This window comes from Balaenoptera borealis (genome assembly GCF_965194805.1).
Source record: "Balaenoptera borealis genome assembly, chromosome: 1".
Classification (NCBI taxonomy): Eukaryota; Metazoa; Chordata; class Mammalia; order Artiodactyla; family Balaenopteridae; genus Balaenoptera; species Balaenoptera borealis.
In genome coordinates this window covers 126853725-126881588 of record NC_138860.1, presented here as the reverse complement: position 1 = coordinate 126881588, position 27864 = coordinate 126853725, and the positions used below count along the sequence as shown (strand labels likewise).

General features: G+C 40.4%; 2 protein-coding genes across 17 annotated transcripts in view; one reads left to right on the top strand and one right to left on the bottom strand.

Annotated features, from left to right (window-relative positions):
• AK5 (adenylate kinase 5) overlaps positions 1-18494 on the top strand; it is a 252647-nt gene extending 234153 nt beyond the window's left edge. For 2 of the 5 annotated variants that reach the window (XM_082355609.1, XM_082355608.1), the window contains exon 14: positions 17130-18494. In XM_082355609.1, coding sequence (XP_082211735.1) covers positions 17130-17185 — 56 coding nt within the window. In that variant the 3' untranslated portion in view covers positions 17186-18494. Of the gene's footprint in view, positions 1-365; positions 4563-5168; positions 12172-17129 lie in introns of those variants that run through there. The other 3 variants (XM_082355607.1, XM_082355605.1, XM_082355606.1) reach the window with 2 other exon arrangements.
• Positions 18495-22762: 4268 nt separating this feature from the next.
• ZZZ3 (zinc finger ZZ-type containing 3) overlaps positions 22763-27864 on the bottom strand; it is a 109510-nt gene continuing 104408 nt past the window's right edge. For all 12 annotated transcript variants that reach the window (XM_082354924.1, XM_082354929.1, XM_082354923.1 and 9 more), the window contains 3 exons: positions 27364-27498; positions 24360-24460; positions 22763-24056 (listed from right to left, as the gene is read on the bottom strand). In XM_082354924.1, coding sequence (XP_082211050.1) covers positions 23912-24056; positions 24360-24460; positions 27364-27498 — 381 coding nt within the window. In that variant the 3' untranslated portion in view covers positions 22763-23911. The remainder of the gene's footprint in view (positions 24057-24359; positions 24461-27363; positions 27499-27864) is intronic.

Here is a 27864-nt window from a genome sequence, read left to right as displayed (position 1 = left end):
TTTAATATCTAAGTTAATTAATGGGAAAGGGAGTTTCCCGTCCCATGCGGCTCATCTCTGCAGCTCCCCCCCAACCGCATTTTGGAGATGCTGGCTGTTGGGTCTGTGGTGAGGTAACATGTATGATCCACTTGGCAAATATTTAAAACCACTCCAGCCCTGACTCTGGAACAGCGTGGGCTCCAGCCCTCAGGACTCCCAGAGGGCCTCTCTGAAGAAGCTGCTTTGTCCCTGCCTCTGCCCGGGGCTGTCTTCACCCACGCAGCTGCAGAGATGAACAGCCTTCCTCCCCCACCTGGAGTAGAGACAACACAGGGCGGCCTAGTGCTAGCCCAGGGGCCCAGGTAGGTGACAATGTTTTGCAGGTGCCCCATGGGGCTCGCCAGCAGCTCGGGCCACAGAGGGGGACTGGAGGAGAGGCGAGAGAGCAGGCCGGCTTGGTTTCCACTGGAGGTGAAAGTCTCTGTCCCTTTGTGTCCTCTGGTCTTCTGGGCTCCTGCCTGGTCTCCGAGCATCAGCTTAATTGCCTCTGATTTGAAGCGACAGCCTGTGTCTTGTTCCTGCAATGCTCTTCGGATTCTTAGTACCCCTTCCCTGTCTCGTTGGTTGTTGAGCCCAAGGCGGGGCTGCTCACTCTCCAGGTGGGCTCCTGGATCATTTAAGGAGTTTTCTTAAACTAGGTGGGGGTGGTGAATGCACTTCAAGATGCAAGTGAGATGAATCAGTAGCTCAGTGAGATTTCTTTAGGAATTAGAGCTGCCCAGTGGTCCAGCCCAGAAACAGAGGACCCTCCAAAAGCACTTCCCTCAGACCTCAGTGTTGCCCAGTTATCCTTACACTCGATCCAGCCCCTGACACGTTTACCGCTTAATGATAATCAGCCCTTTTGGCCACCAACTAGCTGGAAAAGTGCAATGAAATTTCGAACAAAAGAAATGAAAAAGCAAAGCAGAACTTATATAGTCACTGCCTTATTCTTTGTCTTTGTTATGCCATCATCATACAGTAAAGTTAGAACTTCCTGTATCATAAACCAAGGGATAGAAGCATATGTGAATCGAATGGATCCCCTGACCTTCCATTTTCCTCTCTTACAACGCCAGCTTTGCGCTGCATCTAAGAAAGAATTAGAACTTTCGTCCACGTCACTCCATTCCTCCTTGCACTCAGGGCAGACATCAGTTAGTCAGCTGTGGTACTACCTTCCTACCCAGTCTGGACGCTGCCTCAGAAACTTTCTCAACACAGCAATACAGGTAGTCACACACAACTCACTAGAGTTGATCTGTAAGAGAAAGCTTTTTTCACCTTGAGGGAGAGTATTTATTATTGAAGAAATAATTGAAATGTAGCATTTTGAAGTGAACAACACAATAATTGTCCAAAGGTTGCCCAGTAGAGAGAATACTGGCCTGTATAAGAAAACCCAAGCCACGGTGGTGGAAATGAGCTTTGGGAACTTGGTGAGTCATTTCACAGCTAAACCTCTCAGCAGAATAAAATGGATGGACAGAATGGGATCTCCTAGAATACCCTAGGTCTGTCACTCCATGCTTCTCAGGGAAAAAAAAAAACACACACACATATATTTGTAATCATAAAAGTAACACATACTTGTTTTAGAAAATATAGAAAACTAGGTAGTCCCATCACTCAGAGGCAAACATTCTGGATTATTTCCTTCAAATATTTTGGCTATGAATTTTTAAAGCATAATGGTGACCACAGGTACATTCATGAGGTTGTAGGTAACAGGCACCAACCCTAGCTGGCCTAACCTGAAACACGGAGCTTACTTGTAAGGTTATGTGAACCAAGGCTGAAACGCAGCAGGTCCAGGAAGCCCGTGGGACCAGGCTTCCCTATGCTCCTCACACCTGTCTTTCCCTCCTTCTCTCTCTCATCTTGATTTTTCTCCTTCTCTGGCCCAGAAGCTAGAATATGGCAAACGAGCAGCTTCCATGTTCATGTTACCACAACAGCTCCAAATTCCAGAGAGAAATATTCTGATTGGCCTTGTTTTGCTCCAGTCCCTGGTCCTATTAGCTATGGCCAGGCAGGCGGGGTCACGTGGAGCTTTTTTCACTTGTGGCTGTTTTATTGAGTGCATAGCACGTGTCAGATTCTTGGTGCTGGAGACACAGCAATAAATAAGACAAAGTCCCTCACTGAAAAGAGAAGAGCAGTAGACAAGAAAATAAAATAATTGCTAATAGGATTAGCTCTATGAATAAGACAAAACAGAGTGACTTGTTAGGGGTGGGGACTTTAGACAGGTGTTTGGAAAGTCTCTAAGGAGGTAGCATTTGAATTAAGACCTGACTAATAAAAACATGGTCGCATGGTTGCCTGGGACTCTTCCCTGAAAACTGAGGGGAGAACAAGGAATTTCCACAAGAGAAGATCTTGTGAACTGGGAGAAATTCCAGAAATAGCTTCCTCAAGTGGCAAGTACAGAAGTGTATAAATTGATATTTAAAACCTCTCCTTTTGCTAAGGATAAAAGTAACAACTACTTTTTAAAAAGAAACTAGAAAATTTAAGAGCATAAAGATAAAAATTATCCAGAATTCTTCAACCCAAAGATAATCATTAATGACCATTTTGATATATTTTCTTACATTTGAGTTTCTTCTTTTTTTATTAAATAAATTTATTTATTTTATTTATCTATTTTTGGCTGCTTTGGTTCTTCGTTGCTGTGCAAGCTGTGCGTGGCTTTCCTTAGTTGCGGCGAGCAGGGGCTACTCTTCGTTGCGGTGCACGGGCTTCTCATGGAGGTGGCTTCTCTTGTTGCAGAGCACGGGCTCTAGGCGCGCGGGCTTCAGTAGTTGTGGCACACGGGCTCATAGTTGTGGTTTGTGGGCTCTAGAGCGTAGGCTCAGTAGTTGTGGTGCACAGGCTTTGTTGCTCCACGGCACGTGGGATCTTCCCTGAGCAGGGCTCGAACCCGTGTCCCCTGCATTGGCAGGTGGATTCTTAACCACTGCGCCACCAGGGAGGCCCTCTTGATTTTTTAATATACTTTTTGCTCATGGCATCATAAGCCCAGAAATACCCCCAGGCCATAGAGGAAGCGGTCCTGGTAACAGATGATATCCATCCCTGGGTTATTTATTAGTCTTAATCAATTTAAAACATAAAAAGAGAGGCCAATGACTCATTAAACATTCATTCAACAGATGCAGAAAATCCAGTTCCTTGGCAACTTGGCTTTTGTAAAGGAGAAAATAAGTTATTCGTTCAACAGTTCTTCTGCTGCAGTGTCCCAACTTCATAAATAGCTTAGCCATTTTTAGTACGTCCCAAAATACAGCTGTACCCATTTATTGTTCTGGGTAGTCATCCAACCTGGCAGGAGACTTCCTGTGAACTGAGGGATAAAGAATGAGAAATGTAGTTGTGCAACTTCCATGAAAGGAGTGGAAGCAGAAGGCAGCATCGAATCAAATTTTACCCCTTGGATGCAAAATCTACTTGATAGCCCTTAGTCAAGTGCATTCTTAAGATAGGAATCTAGCACAAGGCAAGGAAAAACCCAGATTACTTTTATACCTTGAATCCTCTGTACTCAAATTCTTCATTTTGATTCTTCTTTCAATTGGCTAAAATAACTCTTGAACTAATTTTTAGTTCAATCTCTCTACGAATACCTGAGAATGTCACTATGGTGGTTTGTTACACAAATAACTGTTTCACTGTATATAAAATTTAGGTCACAATACTTCTCTATGGCAAGTCAGTAAACGTTGCCCCATCGTTTTGAAGCATTTAGTGTGCTGGAAGAAAGGCAAAAACAAATTTGGAAGTAAACTTTCTTCAACTAGTATCTTTAAAGAAAAAATTTTAATGTTTTTCTGTGTAATTTAAAACTGGAGTCCAGATATAGGTCTGCTTTTCAATGATTTTCAATGGCATGACAGTTTTTTTTAACTCAAGAACGTTTGCTGTATTTTTTATGTACCACTGTTCCTTGTTTTTCTCAGGAACACATAACTCTCTTCCTTCTACCCCAGTGCCATCCAATGGAAATTAAATGTGAGCCGTAGGTGTAATTTTAAATTTTCTAGTAGCCGCAATATAACGTTAGTTTCAGGTGTACAACATAGTGATTTGAAATTCAAATACATTACAAAATGATCACCATAATGAATCTAGTAACCATCTGTCCCCTTCCCAAGTTACTACAGTATTGTTGACCATATTCCTTAGGCTGTATATCACATCCCCATGACTTATCTATTTTATAACTGGAAGTGTGTACCTCTTAATCTCCTTCACCAATTTGGTCCAACCTCCCGAACCCCACTTCCCCTCCCTTCTGACAATCACCCATTTTCTCTCTGTGTCTATGAGTCTGTTTTTATTTTGTTTTGTTTGTTTGTTTTGTTTCTTAGATTCCACATATAAATGAGATCATGCGGTATTTGTCTTTCTCTGTCTTGACTTATTTCACTTAGCATAACATCCTCTAGATCTATCTATGTTGTCACAGATGGCAAGAGTTCATTCTTTTTATGGCTGAGTAGTATTCCGTTGTGTTTATGTACCACATCTTCTTTATCCATCTGGTTTGTGGGCTCTAGAGCGTAGGTTCAGTAGTTGTGGTGCACAGGCTTAGTTGCTCCATGGCACGTGGGATCTTCCCTGAGCAGGGTTCAAACCCGTGTCCCCTGCATTGGTCTTAACCATCTACTGGTGGACGTTAAGGTTGCTTCCGTATCTTGGCTATTGTGAAAAATGATGCATATATGTTTTCAAATTAGTGTTTTTGTTTTCTTCGGGTAAATACCCAGAAGTGGAATTGTTGGATCATGTGGTAGTTTTGTTTTTAATCTTTTCAGGAACATCCATATTGTTTTCCACAGTGTGTGCAGCGATTTACATTCCCACCAACAGTGCACAGGGGTTCCCTTTTCTCCACACCCTCGTCAACACTTGTTATTTGTGGTCTTTTTGATGATAGGCATTCTGACAAGGGTGAGGTGATATCTCACTGTGGTTTTGATTTACATTTCCCTGATGATCAGTGACATTGAGCATCTTTTCATGTGTCTGTTGGCCAACTGTATGTCTTTTTTGGAAAAATGTCTATTCAGGGCCTAAGCAGAGGGTTTTTTTAACCCATTAATTTTCACTTCCCTTTCTCTCCTTGTTGCCCTGAGAAGAGTTCTTCAACATGTAGAAAAACTTTGGGATTTCCTGGATGCCTGGCCTCTTCGAGCAATGCCCCACCTCAGCTGAGTTTACTTCTCAGTTCTGAGTCTGAAGCTTCCCCTAATTCAATCTGGACCTGCCCTGGTTGAGTGCTACTAGCAACCTGGATTTGGAGAAAACTCTCCCTCCTGCCCGCTGGCCCAGGAGAAAGGAAGGTACATGAAGGAGAGAGTGACCTAGAGGGGCCCTGAGGTTCTGTCCTCCCGCTTGACAAATGAGGCATAAATCTTCCATCTGTCTCTGGGAGACTTAAGAAACCCATTCCTTATGAGTCTGTTTGAAATACTCTTCTCTCCACCCCGCTCCCTTCCTGATGGTCAGGCCTTCGCTAGATTCCCGCAAAGAGCTTTTGATTCGGTACAGTATTCTTTGCACCCCTGTGGTCCTGTTGAACTGAGTTGTGCTCACTGCAGCTTGTCTCCTCCCAGGACAGCAGGCAGAAGAGAACGCCAGACTTTTGTTCTCTTCTGTACACATTCCTGATTGTCTTCCTCCGTGGTTGCTTTCATCACATGGTGGGTTTAGGTTTTGCTTTTACCCAGCTCAGGGCAGTCCCTTCACTGGGCTCCACCCTAACTCAGAACCTCTGCAGTAGTCACTGCCACGGATTCTACCAGCAGAGAACTGGTGCTGTTCCATCTAAGGTCCTTGATATAGTCCACAGACATTTATGGGGCATCTCCAATGTCCAAATGCTGGGTGGTTAGTGCTGGGTATTCAGAGAGGAAAAGAGACAGATGAAACTCTGCACCCACAGCAAGGTTGTAAATGTTATCAATAGTAATAGGATTTACAGAATGTTCCAGGTCTTTGGGAGCAAAAAAGCTTGGGTCTGGAAAGGTAGGTAACAGCTTCAGAAAGAAGCAGACATTTGAGCTGGGTCCTAAAGGATGAGCAGAAGTTTGAGCCAGATGGAAGGGAGGGGACCAAGGCTCTGACATGAGAAGGAGACCAGTAGTGCTAGCACAGGACGTAGTGTGCACAGATGGATTAAAGTGGGGGGCAGACTCGACTAAAAAGCAAGGTAGAGGCTTCATTCCTCCTTCATACAATAAATATTCTAGACCAGCATTGTCCAGCAGAGATATAATCTGGGCCAAATAGGTAATTTACAATTTCCTAGCAGTTGCATTAACCAAAAAAAAAAGTAAAAAGAAACAAGTGAGATTAATTTAACAATATATTTAAAAAAAAAAAACCAATATATTTTATTTAACCTAATATAGCCTAAATGTTATCATTTTAACACATAATCAATATAAAAAATCGTTAATGAGATGGTTTTATATTTTTTTCAATCTATGTCTTCAAAATCTGGTATTTAAGCATATCTCAATTCAGATTCTAAATTTTCATCAGAAATACTAGAATGGTATTTGTATCTCATAAAATTTCCAGTTGAAAAGGTAGATCTCACATACCCAACTTGTTCAAATATATTTTTTAATGATCCAATAATTGAGTCAAATATTAGTTTTAAAAGTTAGATTCACTTTAATTATAGAATATCAAAAACTTAATTCCTCATTTATACTAGCCACATTTCAAGTGTTCAGTAGCCACCTGTGGCTAGTGTTTACTGTATCCTGGATAGTTCTAGCCTCTTCTAGAAAGTTTGAACTAAGTACTGCAAGTAATGAAGGGAACCACTAATTTCAAGCAGGGACATGGCTGATCAGATCTGTTTTAGAAAAGTCACTTTAAGAAAGGACAGTTTTTTGTTTTTTTGTTTTTTCATGTCTTTGAGAAGATCTGTTAGTCAAATTTAAACTATAGACAGAATTGAGAGGAAGAGAAAGAAGGAAAGGGAGTAGCAGGTAACATTTTAAATGGACAAACTGCTGGTACTTTGGGAAGTCCTGTGTATAGAACCATCATTAATGTGCAGATTATGAATCATCCTGGTATTTTTGCTAAAGCTTGTCCTTAAAGCTCTCTAAAGTAAAGGTGTACATAGTCCTCCTTCTTTCTAAGGCCTTGAGAGTGAGGAGGAATGTGTGGCCTGACCAGATCTCTGAAATGGACAACTCCCCAGGGGCAGCCTTTTCCATGACCCTGACTTTGGAAAAGCTCATCTAATGATTGTCCAGAGACGTGCACAAGTGCTGCATGTGAAGGGCTTGGCCGTGGCTGGGCACCACGCTCTCCTCTGGCTGTGAGGGATCCCTGTGGTGTGGGGCTCTGTCTGGTTGAACAGAGGACAGGGTTAGAAGAAGAAAAAGGTGGCCAACAGCCACACAATCATCATAAAACACTCAATAGCAGCTTGGTTTTTTCCCAGGAGCCCCATGGCGCCAATACATGAAAAATGAAACTCAAGCAATGTTTTGAACAGTGTGGGAAAATTCAGGAAAAACGCTCCATCTGGGCAGTGTTTGAACTGGCCAACTTTTTTTTTTTTTTTAACATCTTTATTGGAGTATAATTTCTTTACAATGGTGTGTTAGTTTCTGCTTTATAACAAAGTGAATCAGCTATACATATACATATATCCCCATATCTCCTCCCTCTTGCGTCTCCCTCCCACCCTCCCTATCCCACCCCTCTAGGTGGTCACAAAGCACCGAGCTGATCTCCCTGTGCTATGCGGCTGCTTCCCACTAGCTATCTATTTTACATTTGGTAGTGTATATATGTCCATGCCACTCTCTCACTTCGTCCCAGCTTACCCTTCCCCCTCCCCGTGTCCTCAAGTCCATTCTCTACATCTGCGTCTTTATTCCTGTCCTGCTCCTAGATTCTTCAGAACCTTCTCTTTTTTTTTTTTTTTGGATTCCATATATATGTGTTAGCATACAGTATTTGTTTTTCTCTTTCTGACTTACTTCACTCTGTATGACAGACTCTAGGTCCATCCACCTCACTACAAATAACTCAATTTCGTTTCTTTTTATGGCTGAGTAATATTCCATTGTATATATGTGCCACATCTTCTTTATCCATTCATCTGTCTATGGATACTTAGGTTGCTTCCATGTCCTTGCTATTGTAAATAGAGCTGCAATGAACATTGTGGTACATGACTCTTTTTGAATTATGGTTTTCTCAGGGTATATGCCCCAGCCAACTGTTTTACAGTTCATAAATTCATAGAACTAAAGAGTAGACAAAACGTGCAATTCCCAAGGTGGTGTAACTACTTTCCTAATTTGCAATCTGTTCTGCTGATGGCTGGGCAGAAATACTATCTCTGACTGCTCTACTTTTCCTTCCAGAAGTCAGGTGAAACCTCAGAAATTTAATCATATTTCCTGTTCACTTGCCTTTAGTTTTTTTATTAAAAAAATCTTTTGTATATTGATCAGGATATCACTTACTGCAGGATTTTATATCAAGTCTTAGACCGAAAGTGATAAATTCTTCAAGTCAGAAGCAAATCCACTCACCTGGTTTTCAATTAAATTAAATATATTAAAACCTCATACATTCTGACTCTGCTGATTCAGAACTGGAGATCCTTTGGGAAAAGATCATGAAGCTTACTTTTACTCTTCATGGGAAAAGAGGGTTGCTGAAAATTAATATTATCACATTGATTACGGGATGAAAACTTACCATATGTGGGAGGACACCTTATTTTCGAGTTTGCACAATTGCTGAGGAAGTTCTCTTCACACTGTACAATTAGTATGCTAATTACACAGGATTCTTATCTGTTCATCAAGGGCTAAACACTAGCACCTTGTGAGCTCATTTAAATTTGCTAAAGTTGTAAGCACCAAGAATAGTTCTTGTAGCTTAGAAAGCACTTAGGAAGTTGGTTCTTTTCCATTTCCTATGAGTTCCACAGTTATATATGAAAATATAAAAGCCACTTGTTGTTCTCTTAAAATACTCCCCATGTGGGAATTAGATGAGATTCAGGAAATGATCAGGTCATCTCTGAAGAACTGAAGGAGAAATCTGGAGAGTAGACAGAGGGCTTTGATCCCACTCAGTTCAGTTGGGCTCTCTTTTGCTCCATAAAAATCCAACCTATACCTTCCTCCCCACCCCCAACACACACACACAGAGCTTCTATAAGAAAAAAGATGTTACCTCATTGCCTCTCAATTTTTGTTCTCAGAATTCTGCTTCTTGGGCCTAATGAGGGTCTCAGATTAACTTCATATATTTCCCACTCACCCAAGTCAAAGGCTGCTTTTTCCATCTAGAAAGTCTAATTATTTGATTCTGTCTTGAAATCTCCTCACGTCCTTGGGTTCCACAGAGGCACACACCACAGCACGTGACTGGATGGCAATGAGCAGCTTTCTTTTATTTAATTAAATAAATAAAGGCCTGGATTTAAGCCACAGAGCAAAATGAAAAGGGAGGTTTTGGATGGAAATAGAAGCGGGAGATGGCCCAGCTAAAGCTCCGGGGCATGACTCACTCCTTCAGCCCAGCTTGCAGCTTCCCCCAAACATCAGCCTTGGCCTGATTGACAAGATCCCGCTGCAAAGCCTTCTGCCTCCCAGTCTCAGATGTCAGAAAGTATCAAGTGTCGCCCTTCAGATGCTTGTGCTCATTAGCCCTTGTTTCTAAAACCAAGTTGCCCAGCTTTTACAAGAGAGAATCCATATCTTTCTATAAAGTCCAGATAATGGGTCAGAAAATGGGCTCCAAGAGTATGTTTCTGCTCCTACAATAGCCTGTTTCTGTGAGGAAAGGGAAGAAGGAATGGGAAAATGAGGGTACTTTTTTTTTATTGAAATATAGTTGATTTACGATGTTGTGTTAGTTTCAGGTGTACAGCAAAGTGATTGTTATACATATATATTTATATTCATTTTTTTAGATTCTTTTCCATTATAGGTTATTACAAGATATTGAGTATAGTTCCCTGTGCTATACAGTAGGTCCTTGTTGGTTATCTATTTTATTTTTTTAATTTTTTAAAATATTTATTTATTTATTGGTTGCTTTGGGTCTTAGTTGCGGCACATGGGATCTTTCGTTGCAGCACACGGGCTCTTCATTGCGGTGCGTGGGCTTCTCTCTAGTTGTGGCACACAGGCTCTCTAGTTGTGATACCTGGGCTCAGTAGTTGCAGCATGAGGGCTTAGTTGCCCCACAGCATGTGGGATCTTAGTTCCCCGACCAGGGATCAAACCAGGGTCCCTTGCATTGCAAGATGGATTCTTAACCACTGGACCACCAGTGAAGTCCCTGCTTATCTACTTTACATAAGGTAGTGTGTATATTTTAATCCCAAACTCCTAATTTATCCCTCCCCCGTGCCTTTCCCCTTTGGTAGCCATAAATTTATTTTCTATGTCTATGAGTCTATTTCTGTTTTGTAAATTAGTTCATTTGTGTCATTTTTTTTAGATTCCACATATAAGCGATGTCATATGATATTTGTCTTTCTCTTTCTGACTTACTTCACTTAGTGTGATAATCTCTAGGTCCATCCATGTTGCTGCAAATGGCATTATTTCACTCTTCTTAATGGTTGAGTAATATTCCATTGTATATATGTACCACAGTTTCTTTATCCATTCATCTGTCAATGGACACTTAGGTTGCTTCCGTGTCTTGACTATTGTAAATAATGCTGCTGTGAACATTGGGGTGCATGTATCTTTTCGAATTATAGTTTTCTCCAAATATATGCCCAGGAGTGGGATCACTGGATATCTAGAGGATACTTTCCAGATACCTATCTAGGGCCAATCTCTGAGGAAACAAATGCTGAGTAATGACCTTGTCCTCACAGAGCTGGCCATGCAGATATTTGGGATAGTGGTGGCTTATATCTGGCCAAGGAGTGAAAAGTTGAACATCACAATGAATTGCAACCAGCTGAAGATGTTGAAAGAGCCATTAGTTCATTATGATAATAAGCAGGGAGAGGTAACAATGGAAAGAAAGGTTGTTGTAATGAACAAATGTGTTTTCGTCAGAGTCTAGAAGAAATTCTCGATAACAGTAAACCAGATTATGTGAATGTGACACTAGCATTACATTGAACGAACAGGTTATCAGTCCAAAAAATGCAGAAAAATAGAGAGGATGTAATCAGTGTTGTTTTAAAAGAAGTTTTTTGTACTAATAATTTATCAGTGTTAAAAGAGACATGATGATTATTAGATAGGCGATAAGAATGTGGGAAATATAGGCATGGGTTTCCTTTGGAAGGACGACAAATTTAGAAAAGCATATAAGGTTAAGAGTGTGGGGTAGTATTGGTTAGAGAAGAATGGGTTGGAGGAGGGAAACGAATCAGGGCTAGTTAGTAAAATAGGGGACATGTTAAGTCAGTTAAATGCAAGTAACTAGAGTTCAACAAGAAATTATGGAGAGGGGACTTCCCTAGTGGTCCAGTGGTTAAGAATCCACCTGCCAATGAAGGAACTCAGGTTCGATCCCTGGTTGGGGAACTAAGATCCCACATGCCGCAGGGCAACTAAGCCCACACACCACAACTACTGAGCCTGCGCACCACAACTAGAGAGCCTGTGTGCCACAGCTACAGAGCCCATGTACTCTGGAGCCAGAGCGCCACAACTGGAGAACCCATGTGCCACGTATGCAACTACTACACATCGCAACTACAGAGCCTGTGCACTCTGGGGCCCATGGGCCACAACTAGAGAGAAGCCCGCGCACCTCATGGAAGAGCCTGTGTGCCACAATGAAAGATCCTGCGTGCCGCAACTAGGACCCGATGCAGCCAAAAATAATAAATAAATAAATAAATATTTTTTTAAAAAAATTATGGAGAACAGATAAATAAAGAGGAAGCTGAAAAATATTGACCACCTTGTAAGGACCAGAGAGGTCCCAGAACTAGCTGGGGTTTGTCCAAATGAAGCAGATGCTGTAACCAAGCTGAAAGTCCCACTACAGGCGTCCCTGGATTAGGTAATTATATTATAATGAGAATATTTACATGCACATGAAGTAGAAGGTGACTTGGGGTCAACCCATAGTCTAATTAGCTTCCTCTTCTGGAGAAGATATGGAGTGAATTTTTTTTTTTTTTTAATTTTATAGCTACTTTATTTATTTATTTATTTTTGGCTGTGTTGGGTCTTCAGTTCGTGCGAGGGCTTTCTCTAGTTGCGGCAAGCGGGGGCCACTCTTCATCACGGTGCGGGGACCGCTCTTCATCGCGGTGCGCGGGCCTTTCACTATCGCGGCCCCTCCCGTTGCGGGGCACAGGCTCCAGATGCGCAGGCTCAGTAGTTGTGGCTCACGGGCCCAGCTGCTCCGTGGCATGTGGGATCTTCCCAGACCAGGGCTCGAACCCATGTCCCCTGCATTAGCAGGCAGATTCTCAACCACTGCGCCACCAGGGAAGCCCTATGGAGTGAATTTTGAGAAGTGTTTCTGCCAAGGACAAAGCATTGGATACCAGGACAGAGAACTTATAAGATGTACCGAAGGGTTGTAGTGAGTCTTTGTGCATCTAATGCATCTCCCACTGATATGATCACGGATCGTGTAAATAATAAGCCTAGTGCTTGTGGATTTACCTCTTCTCACCCACCCTCTCTGAGAGGAGGCAGGAAATTGAGTTCACAGCCTCTTCCTCTCTTCCCTCCTCCTAGGATTTGAAAAGGCGAGGTCAGGTGACTGCTCAGCAGGGCAGTGGGCAGTGGCAGAGGACAGAGTGTGGATGGGCCTGGAAAACGTCATGCTAAGTGAAAGAAACCAGTCACAAAAGGCTGCATATAGTGTGATTCCATTTATATAAAATGTCCAGAACGGGAAAATCTATGGAGATGCAAGCTCATCCCAACCTACTCTTCTAGCCTCCTCCCCTTCTTCTCCCCACAACCAAGCTGTTTTTGCTGTATCCTCAAGGAATGATCCATTGTTCCCTGAAAAATCCAGGTGCTTTCAGACCTCTATCTGTTCTCTCCATAGGGAAGGCTCTCATTCTTCTTTATTATCTTCAAATACATCTCTATTCCTCTAGACCCAGCCTACCTGGCAACACCAAACTAAGCTGAACAATCCTACTAAATTGATGCCTACCAGTAGGAGCCTCATCCCCACGAAAATGTGAACTTAGATTTGGAATAGCATTGCATATCAGAGCTGGAACCAAACCTGGAAATTATCAAGTCCTAGTTCAGTCTTTTCATATACTAGAGGGGGAAGCTGAGACCCCAGGAGGATCAGTGGCCAGTCCAGGTCCTGAAGTTCACCAAGGACAATACCAGGTATCATCTCTCCTAATAGTGCTCTTTGCCGTATCCTTCAAACTTTCTTTCCTTTCAATTAAATATGTATCAAAAATTTTTAATGTTCCTGTGTTTGATTATGTCAACCTATTCCTTAAAAACCATTACCCAACTCCCCATTATTCTTATATAATAGTCTATTAGCCTCTTTATAGTCAACCTCTTCTTATTATTTCAGCTTCACTCCTTGCTACTCCCACTAAATTCAACCATCCAGCTATTTTGAACTGGTGGATGTAATATACAAGGATGTAGTCAACAAGTACAAGGACTTTGGAGTCAGAGACCTGGGTTTGAACCAGGTGTCTGACACTTGCTTTGCTGTATGACCTTGGGAAATTTAATTCATCTTTCAGGACCTGAGTTTCATCATCTGTGAAATGGGGATAACAATACCTGTCTCCTAAGATCATTGTTAGAATTACCTGTTTGTTTAAAAGCACTAGTGCTAGGGAGGAGGGGAGGATGGAGCAGGGGTTGGAAGAAGGGAGCAAGTGAGAGGAGAGGGAATGAGAGAGGAGCAGAAAAGGGAGGGTGTGACAGAGGGAGGGAGCCCAGTAGGGAGTGAGGGAGTGAGCAAAGCAGGGATGGAGGGATGGACGGGATTAAGAGAGGGCGGGATGGAGGGGAGAAAGGAAGGGAGAAAGTAAAGCAAGGGTGGAAGTGAAAAAAAATAGCACTTATGCCTCATTAGTAGTAAAGTGTATTATTTTTAATGATGATGACGACGACGACTTTCCTCAGGAAGCTTCCTGCCCTCCCAAGATTGTGTTAAGTATCCCTTTATCCAGAGCTCCTGTGCTTACCTGACAACGGTGTGAATTCCTGTTGTTTGTCTCTACCCTTGAGCTGTGAGCTCCTTGAGAGCAGGACCGTTGGATCCATTTCACCGTGGTTTCTCCAGCATGTAATATATTGTTGGCACCCAGAAGATGTTTGTTGGTTGAAAGGGAAAGGAAGAAGAGGTAAAGCAACAAGCAAGGTGCTATGAGGGACAGAAAACAGCAAAGTCCCTGCCCCCCAGATGGAGAGCCTCCAGCCAGGGAGACAAACCAGCTGCGGGTTGCTCTTTAACCCTCCTGTAAGGATCAAGTATGATACGTTTATGGGGAAGAGGGGGAGAAGCTGAAAAAATGTCTTTAGGTTTTATTTTTTCCATGCTGTGAGATACAGCATACATACAAGAATGCATAAAAGTTACATGTAAAATTTGAAGAATTATAAAATGAACACCGTGTAATCACCATGCAGGTCAAGAAACAGCAGACAATCACAGAAGTTCTGCCACGTCTCTCCCTCCCAATCAAATCTCCCTTCTTCTCCCCAGGAAGTAACCACCATCCTGACTTTCAAGATAATTATTTCCCTGGTTCACTATGGTTTTATCATCTGTGTATGGATCCCTAATCGATATAATTTAGCTTTGCTCATTTTTAAACTTCATATAAATTGAATCATACTGAATGCATATTTTTTCAACTTGTTTCTTTCCTTCAACCTTGTGAGATTAATCCATGTTGTTGGATGTAGCTGTAGTTTGTTTGTTTTTTCCATTACTATAGTATTCCATTATATGACTATGCCACAATTTATTTGTCCATCTACTGCTGATGTACATTTGCAATTTTTCCGGTTTGGGACTATTACAAACAATGCTTCTACAAACATCGTTATTATCTATTTTCTAGGATATTTAAACGTGTACTTTTTTATTTGGCTGTGCCGGGTCTTAGTTGTGGCACACGGGATCTTTGTTGCGGCGTGCGAACTCTTAGTTGCGGCATGTGGGATCTAGTTCCCTGACCAGGGATTGAACCCGGGCCTCCTTGCATTGGGAGCGTGGAGTCTTACCCACTGGACCACGAGGGAAGTCCCTAAATGTGTACTTTTTTTTTTTTTTTTTTCCTTTTGAGCATTCATTCTACCTCTGGAATCCCAGGGGTTGTGAAATCAAAACTTGTTTGCACAAAGAAGGTAGACAGGAATTGAAGCAATCATCTAGAGTTTCTCAAAGTGTGGTCCGAGATGACCCACATCAAAATCATCAGTAGAACTTGTTAAATTCGTGGATTAGAAGGCCCAGCCCAAACTCACCAAATGAGAACCTCTGGAGATGAAGTATGAAAAAGCTGCGTTTTAGCAAGCTCACAACCCCGCCCCTTCCACGAGTCTCATTCGGATCACCAGGCCTCTACTTTCTATGGATGCTACATGTGCAGTGGGACAAATCTCAGTGGTTGGCACAATGCTGGGAAATTTTGAGAGGAGGGGGTGGTAGTGCCTTCACGCCCAGGAAATCAGCTCCCTCCTACTTCCTCTGTTGTTGGCTCCTTGCCCTGGCGTATCAACAATCTCCAAGAGGGCTCTGCCCTTAGCACTTAGCACACCTGCAAGTTGAAGTCTCAACTTCTGCTTTGTTCTCCGCACCCGTCCTTCTCATCCCCCAACCTCTGCCCTATTCCTACCCTGCTCCAAACACTCCAGAACACTCAGAAGTCTCATTTTAACTAACTCAAAGCCTTTCCGTGACCTTTACCAATACTTTATCTACCTCAGTAAGCACCTAGCTTTTGCTGTTGTTGTTAGATGGGCTGTAGGTTCACAGCAAAATTGAGCACAAAGTAGAGTTCTCATATTCCCCGTCCCAAAACACACACAACCTCTCCCACTATCAACATCCCACACGGAGTTCCCCGGTGGCCTAGCGGTTAGGATTCCGAGCTTTCACTGCAGGGGGCCTGGGTTCAATCCCTGCTCGGGGAACAGAGATCCTGTAAGCCGCATGGTGTGGCCAAACCCCCCCCCCCCAAAATAAAAATATCCCACACAGGAGTAGCACGTTCGTTATAACTGATGAACCTACATCAACACATCATTACCACTCAAAGTCCATAGTTTACATTAGGGTTCACTCTTGGCGTTGCACGTTCTATGGGTTTTGACAAATGTATAGCGACATGTATCCACCATTATATCACACAGAATAGTTTCACTACCATAAAAATCCTGCGTTCCACCTACTCATTCCTCTTTCCCCCCAGCTCTCCATCTTTTTTTACTGTCTCCACAGTTTTGCCATTTTTCCATTACGTCATATTGTATGCAGCCTTTTGAGATTGGCTTCTTTCATTTAGTAATATGCATTTAAGTTTCCTCCAAGTCTTTTCATGGCTTGATAGCTCATTTCTTTTGAGCACTAAATAATATCCCATTGTTTGGATGTACCACAGTTTATTTATCCACTCACCTAAGGACATCTCGGTTGCTTCCAAGTTTTGGCAATCATGAATAAAGCTCCTATAAACATGTGTGCAGGATTTTGTGTGGACATACGTCTTCTACTCCTTTGGGTAAGTACCAAAGAGCACAAACTGCTGGGTCATAGGCTAAGAATGTTTAATTTGTAAGAAACCGCCAAACTCTTCTCCCAAGCGACTGTACCCTTTTGCATTCCCATCAGCAACGAATGAGAGTTCCTGTTGCTCCACACCCTCACCAGTATTTGATGATGTGTTTTAGATTTTGCCCATTCTCATAGGTGTGTAGTCGTGTCTTGTTTTTTTAATTAGGCACCTAGTTTTTAAACAACTACTCTTTTCTCTGTGATTTTGGAGTCCTGTGTTTTAAAATTTTGCACAGCAACTTAAAAGCGGGTAATCTTTTTTATTCCTAAAAGTGGCCTATTTACAAACATTTCTTAAGACTAACTTTCTCTTTCTTTCCTTTTAAACATAGATAAATGCAGAGGGGACGCCAGAGGAAGTTTTTCTTCAACTCTGCACAGCTATTGACTCTATTTTCTGAAGGCAAAAATGCATGTATGTTAAGGAGAGTGGAGACAGAGAAAAATATTAAAAGTTCATCCCTTAACACAGTATATGTTTCCATTTAAACCTTTTGTGTGGCCCCCGCCCCCAAATCCTGACATTGCTGTTTGCTTCCCAGCTTGACCTGAGAGGTGTCTGGAAATCATGCATGGTGTATCTGGTATTATCCAACCTTTTCTTCCTAAGTCAGACAGCTGTCTGCACTCACAGCAGCACACTTTTCTATCACCTCTGAGCTAAATTAGTACATGAACAGTAGTGCAGTGCCCATCTGTGTCAGTTGTGCCTTCAGGACTTACTAGTCTGATCATTCGGTTCTACTCTCTGCAGATAGGGAGGAGTTAGCACCCCTAACGCCCCATCACATCTTCCTTCCTCTTCTCAAGATCTATCTCTTGTTCCCTGATTAAGGCCCTTAAGATGGGGGGGCAGGCCCGGGCCTCTTCCTCTGGATGCTGTTTCCTCAAGTCTCATCCAGTTCAGAGCTGAAGAGATTGGGTTGACGAGACACCACCAATTGTTCATAAGAAATTTGATTAAATTTGAAAAAATGTGATAAGAGCTTTTTTATATGTGAAATTGTATAGCTTTTCCAAGATAGCAAAATCTAGACTAGTCACCGGTAACATTCCTCTATTCATTTCAATGATGCTGGCTACTTGGAATAGTGTCGTATTGGCTAAGTGAAGAAATTGGATAAATCATCTAATAACCTAGTCTCTTCTATACCTGGTGGTGCACTTGGGGAATTACACGTTAAAACCAATGACCGCACAGAATTTAAAAGCATGAGGGGGTTTGTTATCACATTCACTGGACTAATGTCAACTTATGGCTTTGGTTTTAAATGATTATCTATTTAGTTACCAAGCAAGTAAGAAATATAGTAACAAAACTGATGTGGGTGGAAAGGGCATGTCAGTACACCATGTTTAACAGATCCCAATGCTGTATTTGTTCCGTACAGGCCTTTTCCAGGGGTTTGCAAACCTTTTATCCGTATGTAAAATTGTGTTTCCTCAAATCAAACCGGTGAAGTTCGGTTTCTCTTTTGTGCTATCAGTTGCCAAATAAGAGTTTCTTATATATTCTACTGGAATAACTGCATCTTCCATTCAGTCACTAGAAAAGACCATAGTTTCCATTTGCATGATTTTTTTTTCTTCAATCGTTGTGCAGATAAGGATCCATTTCTGGGACAGAACTGTATTTTTAAAATCTTTTTTTTTTTCTTGAAATGGATATGTACAAATAAAGTAAATGGAACACAGGATGACTCTTTTTCTATTTATTTGTAACTCACATCATTCTGGAAAGCATTTGAAGCCTTATTCCAAACAGAATTAGAAGCAAACACAGTAAGAGTTGAGATTTATGATATGCTCATATGGTTTTAATTTTGGCCATAGGCCAGTTTTGAGCTATTACAGAAAGAACTTCCAGTGTAATTCATGATACATGGTTATTTCCTTTTACTCTAGCAGTCATTCTTAAACAGAAATGTCAGTGTTTGCTAAAGAAGAAATTAAATTTCTTTGGTTACAATTACGCCTCTATTAACAAAAAGGGGCATGTTCCTACAACTCACACAGTTGTCAAATACTTTATTACTACCCCGAGTTGTAACACTCTCTACAGGGGAGGACAAGGAATATTTGAGCAAATTAGAAAAAGAGAGTTACAGGATGAAAATTATCAGTTGTGCCAGAAAACACAAAGTGACTCTTTGTAGGAATTAACATTCTTTAAACACATACCACATATTGGTCAACAGCCCATGCCCACCACAGCTTTGATAGACAGCAGGGCAGCAGACAAGCCCAGCCATGGCTTTTATGGCTGCAGTTGGCCACCCTCTTGAAAAAGATCAGCAGGGGTAAATGGCTTTGCCCGGAAGAAGAGTATCTAGAGGTGCAGAGCAAGTCTTCTACAGAACTGTTAAAACAGGTTGACTGACTTGAATGGCTTGATATGACATCACTGAAGTCAGAGGATTCTAAAGCAGGAAAGGACCTTAGAGGTCTCTGCCCCCTCGAAGAAGACCTTGTCTGTATGTAGAAGACATCAGAACACAGTCCAAGCTCCTTTACAATGATCTACATTCAAGGCCTCACCTGATCTGGCCCTCTGCCCTCTCTCACCCCAACAACTACCACTCTCCTCTTGCTCATTTGGTTCAAGCTACACTGGCCCTCTTAACGTTGCCTGAACAAGCTAAGCTCTCTACTGGATCAGGGCCCTTGCCCTTGCTATCCTTCTGCCTCTTCCTCCAGATTATCCACAAGGCTAATTCCCTCACTCCACTTAGGTCTTTGTTCAAATTTACCCTTGTTGTTGACGTGTTCTTTGATTATTCCCTCTAAATGGCAGGCTGGTCCCGATTCGTCCATCATTATTTTTTCAAGCATTATTTTTCTTCACAGCATTTATGTCTGCGTAAAATTACATAGTATTTTTTATTTACTTGTTTACCGCAAGTCTTCGGCATTAGAATATAAGCTTCAGAAGGGCAAGGCTCTGTATCCTCAGTCCCACACATAGCAGTCATTATGGAGAGCTAACATTTAAATCCTCTGAACCTTAGTTTTCTCATCTGTACCGTGGAGGTCACAATAGTAAGCAACCTCATAGAGGTGTTGTGCTGATTAAACAGGTTAATAATACATGTAAATCATTTACTAGTTCCTAGTGCTCAATAAGAGGCAGTTCTGTGTCAACATTTGTTGAGGGTCTCTCACCTCCACAACTGAGACTAGGACCCAGAATTTCCATGCTAGTTAACATTACATCACTCTAAAAACATGGCAGAAAATGGGGTCCCAGAGAGAACCAACATCTCAGCCACCCAGGTTTGAACCACACCCTCCAGATAAAATAGGATGTAATCATCCTTTAGTCCTCCCAGAGCCCTGTGAAGGAGATCTCCTGAGGCAAACCCTCTAAGGGTCCCACAGATGCACTCACAGACACACGCAGACACAGGTGGTTTCTCTAACTTCCTAGAGAAAAAACGTAACCAAAACATTGGAACTACTACCAATAAATATTTATTGAGAATCTACTAAGAGCCAGGCCCTAGGGATAAAGATAGACACGGATGGTCTCTGTCCTCATGGAGCTAAATGTGACACCATGCTCAAAAATCCATTTAATCAGCTACTTGAACTGTAGGGGAAAAGGTTTTTTTTTTTTTTTTTTTCTTCTGGGATCATATAAACAGAAGCCCATTTTTCTTCAAGATGTGAAATCTTTAGAACCTAAATAGGACATAATCTTGTGTAAAAATCTACTTGTTATCTGGAGGCTTTCAATCTACCCAGTGTACCTAGAATAATGCCCTTCAAACTTTGTTATCCACAGTAAGAAATATAGTTTATATAGCATGCCACTCTTATGTTTATAACTAACATAGAAGTTTGCAAAGTATTTATCCTTAATACATGTCATATATTATTTTTTTAATTTCATAAAAAACAAATGTTCCTCATACCTCAGTAAATTGTTGTGTTCTGCAATTTAATTTAAACAAAAGAGAAAAGGAGAGAAAAATGGACACAGCATACTATTAGGTAAAGTGAGAGGCACCAAACATGCATGGAAACAAATCGTACCTGAGGCAGAAGACCCAAGTCTTCAGTCCCAGCTTTGCCTAAAGCCTCATGACCACATGTTTGCTGTCAAATTAGAATATGTAAATTATGTGTTTTCCTAATTCGTCATGGGGCAGACGATTTCACAGATGGATGGGTTTTCCCATCCACAGATATGCTGCTCTATTCTGAGCTATAAACCTGGACGTGTGCTCAGGTTTGTACTCTAGGGTGCATACCGCACCAGAAGAAAAGACAGAAAAGCAACTCCTGCACACCTCCACCTCCACCATCTCTGAGACCCCTGACACAAAGGGAATATTCTTGCTCAGACGCTGACTCTGAAGCAATCTGTCTGGCTTAAAATCTAAGCATCACCACTTTACTAACTATATGACCTTGGGCAAGTTACTTAACCTCTCTGGCTAGATTTCCTCATATGAAAACAGGATAATAAATGAACCTGCCTCATAAGGTTGTAAGAATTAAATTCGTTACCGTATGCTTGCTTGGCACATAATAAGCACTCTATCAGTGTTTGCTGTTATTCTTAGCATACATCACACACCAACCAAAATCCCCTGTGCCTAAAAACCTTAAAGCAGTGGTTTTAGGTGTCATTAAAAGTTCCTTCAGTTCTTAGCAAATAACTTGAGCAGAATTATTTCAGGAAATACAATTGACCTACTGAATACTACCAAGTAAGTGATGCTTTAACAAGTAGGTCTACGTTGTCTTTTACAACCAATGCTTCTATGTAGGAGGTGGAAGGCCTACTTGCAAATGAGAGCCCTGTGCATTCCTGCAGTCCTCACATTAAAACAACAACAAAACACATTACCACTACTACTACCCTTTTAAAGCCATGAGGACTATTTGCTTGGAACTGAAAAATGCAAAATAAACACATCTTTGCTCAAGCAGAAAATAAGCCTCTTTGTTACTCAAAATTCTCAAAATCTTTGTCCTTAAAAAATACATTTAAGTGCATTTATTTTGTCTATTCTGCTTATATAAATATCAATTGTGTCACTCTTTCAAAGCATACTTCATACTCTATGGGATTTTTGAATGGCTCTGAATGGTTCTCCAAAACTGATTGGTATTACTTCTATGCAAACACAGAAGTTACAGAAGTTACCATCAAGTGCTACTTCAACTTTACTACAAGTTGAAGGTAGATCTCTGGCATATTCACTTGAAGTTTAATAGCCAAATGCCCAGAATGTTAATGATTCCCCTCTTCTTGCCCCAACTAATAATTCCAGAGCAAAAACTCTAACTCAAGTCCATCTCCTTTTCTTCTGATGTGATATATTTTATCAAAATCATCAGTATTCTTTAATCAATATATTACTTTAAAATTCTCATATTTCTATAGTTAAAATTATATTACTTTTCTCAATTAAAAAAATTCAGGGTATGATTTCAGTACCCTGCAATGTATTGAAGAGGACTGGTAAATAATGTCCCCTTGATTTAAAATTGGAAAAAACAGGAGACTCTAAAAATTGCGTCAGTATACTTAGTCAATCTTAGAATATTTATATTTTCTTTTCCAGTAGTCAATAATAATTTCCAGGGAATACAGTGATTTTCAAAAACCACTTATTTAACACATGGGGGGCTTATTTCATCAGAGAGAATGATGGTTAGGTTAAAAGTTTTCAACCTAAGTTTAGTTTTCACATCTGGACATTAATAATTGTCTTTTTTCTTTAACCATGGTACATATTCTTTTTTGTTAACCTAGTTCAGTGTTTCAGCACACACACTGAGTGAAAACATTACCATCTTTTACAGAGCTTCTCAAGTTTACCTTCTTTTCCATCATATAGTCCTTTACTCTTTTTAAGGGACAGATAGGTAAAGGAAAAAAAAAAAATTGTTCTAGTTTTAATACTAGTAAAAATAAAATCCAAAATCTAACCGAAGGAAGTCACAACAAGCATTCTATAATATAAACAGACAGTATCCACATAGTTTATTTCTCACAGTTCTCCTGACAAATGAACATTATTCAAGAACATACTGTATACACAGATAAGAAGAAACATACAAAATGTTTTAAATGATGCACAACAAAATCCAGCAGTATAAAAGAATGCATGTGAACTCTTGCTCACTGCACAGACTAAATTTAATCACTTGTTTAAATAGTAATAAAAATACAATCTTTTATGGATCTTGTGCAGACTACAAAAGAGGGAAATTATTACCATATATATGATTTTTCTATTAGGCAGTTTTCTTCAATGAGTTGCACTGACAACTCCAAATACAGAGGCAGAAGGCTGTGTATTTTAAAGGAATTAATGTTGTGAATTAGAGACTTTACACGGTTACTACCACTGGCACTTTTCACCATAGTTTGTACACATCACATGATCATCTTATATAACATTACATTTAAAAAATATATCTGAGTGACAATTTTATAACATTCACACACCATGAGTTGGTTAAGGAAGCAATGCCACAGTTGCCTCCTGTAGTGCTTCACTGTTGGTAATAAGGACAGTTCATTGTGGTTAAAAGAAATTAGACATCAATATGGTTAAGCAGCTCCAATTTACTAAAGGCCATCAGCGGCCACCACTGGGACAGTGAGTTCTTTTAAAGTGTATATATCCTAGAAGCAAACACCGTCATTGGTTAAAACTTTGCCTAAGGAAGTCAGTTTCTGTGCTGGAAACTATTTTCACAAAACTGCAAGCTACTAAACTGTTTTAATATAAATACTTTGTCTTCTCATTAGCATATTTATGACCAAGTTCTTTGAAACCTTTGGAATTTACTCTCTCTTTAATATGTGCTCTCATTTCCATCTCACCCATTTAAGATCACCACCTAAAAGGCTTTAAGGTGGTGGTGAGAATTTCACCAGGGAAACCCTTTTGCTCACCAGGAATGTTCAGCTGCTGAACAGCGATCTAGAGCCACAACGGTGCAGAGCTGTTGACGAGAACACTCAGGAAGCTGTCATGCTGTGAGTGTCATTTCAGGGAAAGTAGAGAATCTTTCCAAATTGTGCACATAATTCACAATGATACCATTGCTATGTGTTGAAGAGGACTAGTATATGATGTTCTCTTCCATGTCATCTGTTTGCTGGAAAGTAGTTTGGGTCAAGGTAATTATAACTGGTGCCCTGGGACACACAGTAGTCTCTGTCTAAGAATGTCTCTGACCTATAAACAGGTTCTAGTTGGTGATCTTCCTTGTGAATATCTGTTTCATGAAGGCTGCAAAGAAAACACACACACACAAACACAAACACATCATTACATGGCATTGGATGCATTTTGGTCTAGATATTATCAAACTTCCTCACAGCTCTACCTGTTTAAATCTGTTAATCTATCAAAATCTCTAATGGAAAGTTACCTGAGATATGGTATCATTAAGGAAAATTTCTTAATTGTCTAGAACAGCAAAGTTTAACCCATTAAGTGTGGTGATTTTCTAAGCAGTTTAGAAATCAAACTCACTAGTGTCTGAGAAGCTCCTGTCAAAACTTAAGACTTACAATGAAGGATAACACTTACCAGTCTGAACAAGAATCACAGAAATCCAAAGACATTTCTGGAGGACAATCCTGGCAGTGCCACCGAACACCCTGGATAGGTTCTATGCCACAGTTATCACACTATTAAAGATTCAGAGAGAAAAAGTATTAAACTATATTGTTCTCAAGCTTTCTTTTTTCCTGCTGGGCAACACATAATGTGCACACAGACATTCTCTCCTCTCTCCCCATGCACCAGATAGTGGGATAACACAAAAAATGGTTGTAAGTTAGGCACAATTTCTAGCAAACTAGCTGAAACTCTATCCATTCAAGTTTGAGCTACAGTACAAATGGGTGAGAGGAACATCGTAATATGCTTTAATTTATTTTTAAAAATCTTAAATCATCTGCAAACTTGGGCATTTGATTATTAGTAGCTATTGACTTGAAAGGTACCTCAGACCAGTGTACAATGACTGGGATTGAGAACCACTGACTTAATACCATAGTTAAAACTATCCAAATATGTTACAGAACTATTTAAAACAGGCTACCACAGCTAACATAAACCCAAGTGAACACAAAATCCTCTCTGAACTTTCATCTTACTGAGTTACTTTCCAAAGCCTTGAAGGCTCCTAATAACCAATGCCCACCATGAAGAAAAGGCAAATTTAGCTCTTTCTCAGTGTTGTGGCAGTGTGGTAGCCCTCAGTGTGTTCTGCGCAATCTTGGAAATCAAAGTAAATCTCATTTCTAGTTTCTTTGATCATCAGGCCAACTAGAGTGGCTGACAGACTGGCAAACAAGCCACAGCTGGGTCTTACAACAAAATTATAAGAAGTGGAGAGAGTTTCTTCCTGGAAAGACACAGCTGTCAATTAGGAAAATCTCTAAATGGAGAAGCAGGACCACTGCAAGATCAAGAAAAGAAAATCATTTAATATAGTCTGGCTAATAGCCACTCCAGAGGATCAGAGGTATAAGAATTTTGTTTTAAATTTATTAAGTCACAGCACACACCAGTATTTTTATGTATACCACTACCAGCAAATCTGTAGTTCATGGTCTCAATTTTACTTCCTCCAATCCCACCAAGTATAGCCAGTTTTAATGTCTAAGGTGTTCTCAAACCTGTCAATCTTTCTATTTCTACAGCCACTAGTCAAGTTCAGGACATTCTCATCTTTTGTCTAAATTAATGAAGAGAATCTCCAACTAGTCTCCCTGCCCTCAGCCTTCCTTTCTTCCTATCCATTCTCCATACTAATGCCAGAATGATCTTTTTCCCCCTTCACTTAATTTTTTTTCAATTATATAAAAAATATACATGAACAAATTATTTAAAGAATTTAACAATACTGTAGTCAGAGATTAAGAGTTATCCACTCTAAACCCACTGCCTTCCTAAGGGTTGTATTGTTTAAGAAAATAGAATGATCTTTCCAAAATGCAAATTTCATGTTACTCTGCTTAAAATCCTTCAAAGTTTCTCCAACATTTTAGAAGAGTTTAAACTCCTTAGCAAAATTTCCAAGGCAACTAAATAGCCTCTCACTACTCTCCAGTATGTACGCTAGTCACACTCAACTAATTCACTCATTTAACGTCTCTAAATCACTTATGAGATGAAAACAGAATAGGGAAGGATGTGAGTCCGTCTTGCTTACTGCTGAATCCCTAGCACTTAGCAAAGTGCCTGGAACATAAATGGATATTTCAAAATTTTGTGGCATGAATAAATGTATTTCTACTAGCCTCTCAAAAAACAGCAGAGATAACTGAATCTGAAAGGGGAAAAGAAATTTCTGATCCATGAACAACAGCAACAACAAAAGAAATAGCTCTATGGATGAATGTATAAAGAAAATGTGTTCTCTCTCTCTCTCTATACACACACACACACACACACACACACACACACACACACACACAATGGAATATTATTCAGCCATAAAACAGAAAGAAATCCTGCCATTTGTGACAACATGGATGAAACCTAAGGACATTATGGTAAGTGAAATATATCAGACACAGAAAGACAAATACTACATGATCTCGCTTAAATGTAGAATCCAAAAAAGTTAAATTCACAGAAGCAAAGAATTAGAATGGAGGTTGCTGAGGGTTGCCAGGGGCTGGGGGGCGGTGGGGAGGTGGTGGTGGCCGTGGTGTCATTGGTCAAAGGGAACAAGCTTTCAGTTATAAGATGAATAAGTTCTGGAGGTCTAATGTACAACGCGGTAATTATAGTTAATAATACTGCATTGCGGGCTTCCCTGGTGGTGCAGTGGTTGAGAATCTGCCTGCCAATGCAGTGGACACGGGTTCGAGCCCTGGTCTGGGAAGATCCCACATGCTGCGGAGCAAGTAGGCCCGTGAGCCACAATTACTGAGCCTGTGTGTCTGGAGCCTATGCTCCGCAACAAGAGAGGCCACAATAATGAGAGGCCTGCGCGCCGCCTTGAAGAGTGGCCCCCACTTGCCACAACTAGAGAAAGCCCTCGCACAGAAACGAAGACCCAACACAGCCATAAATAAATAAATAAATAAATAAATAAAATAAACCCAAAGTTTAAAAAAATAAAAAAATAAAAAATAATACTGCATTGCATACTTGAAATTTGCTGAGAGCAGACGTTAAGTGTTCTTATCTCAAAAAAAATAAATAAAAGATAACTATGCGAGGTGAATTTTTTTTATATTTTAAATTTTTTGTACACCTTAAATATGTACAATTTTTATTTGTCAGTTATATCTCAGTAAATTTGGGGTGGGGGAATAGCTAGAAAAACTTCTCATCTCATATATTACCTCAAAGTATACCTGTATATTTTTCTTCTCTATCTCTACTGAATCATATATTTCTTGACACCAGTAACTGTGGCACACTACTTTGTATAAATGAACAGGACAAGAGCTAAGCTTACTTTTATCTGTGTGCTTGAAAGCTGTGGAGCTTAAAGCTTCGAAAACCACCTTAAATATATCCTATCACCCTTTCAAAAATTAAATGAATAGAAAAATTAAGTAGAATTTACCTTGAAGCCCACATGTTGCACAAATCCACTTTCAGCTTGCATTTGCTGAAGTTTCTGTTTTTTTAACTTTTTAAACTGTAATAGTTCCTTATATTCAGGTAAATTCCTATACATAATAGGAATACTTTCTTCATCCTATTGAAAAAAACAAAACACAAAACAAAAATGTGCGTTTCATAATTAAAATGAACTAGTATAAGAAATACTGATAAAGAATATTTTTCTATTGACAAGATATTTTTCACATTGAAGAGACCCTCAACCTTTTAGGGCTCATAGAAAATCAGCGCTGCTATCAGCAATATTTTAGACTAATACTTCTGGAGGGCTTCTTAATGCAATAGTAATACTGAACTGTAGTAGGCATCTTCATAATGCAAGTACCAGGGGAACAAGGCGTGACTCCCACCTCTGTCATACACTAACGCAGCTTCAACCCCATCCCAACAAGTTCATGGCGACTTGGAAGACTCCTTGTAATCTACTTCTTCCTGATCTGCA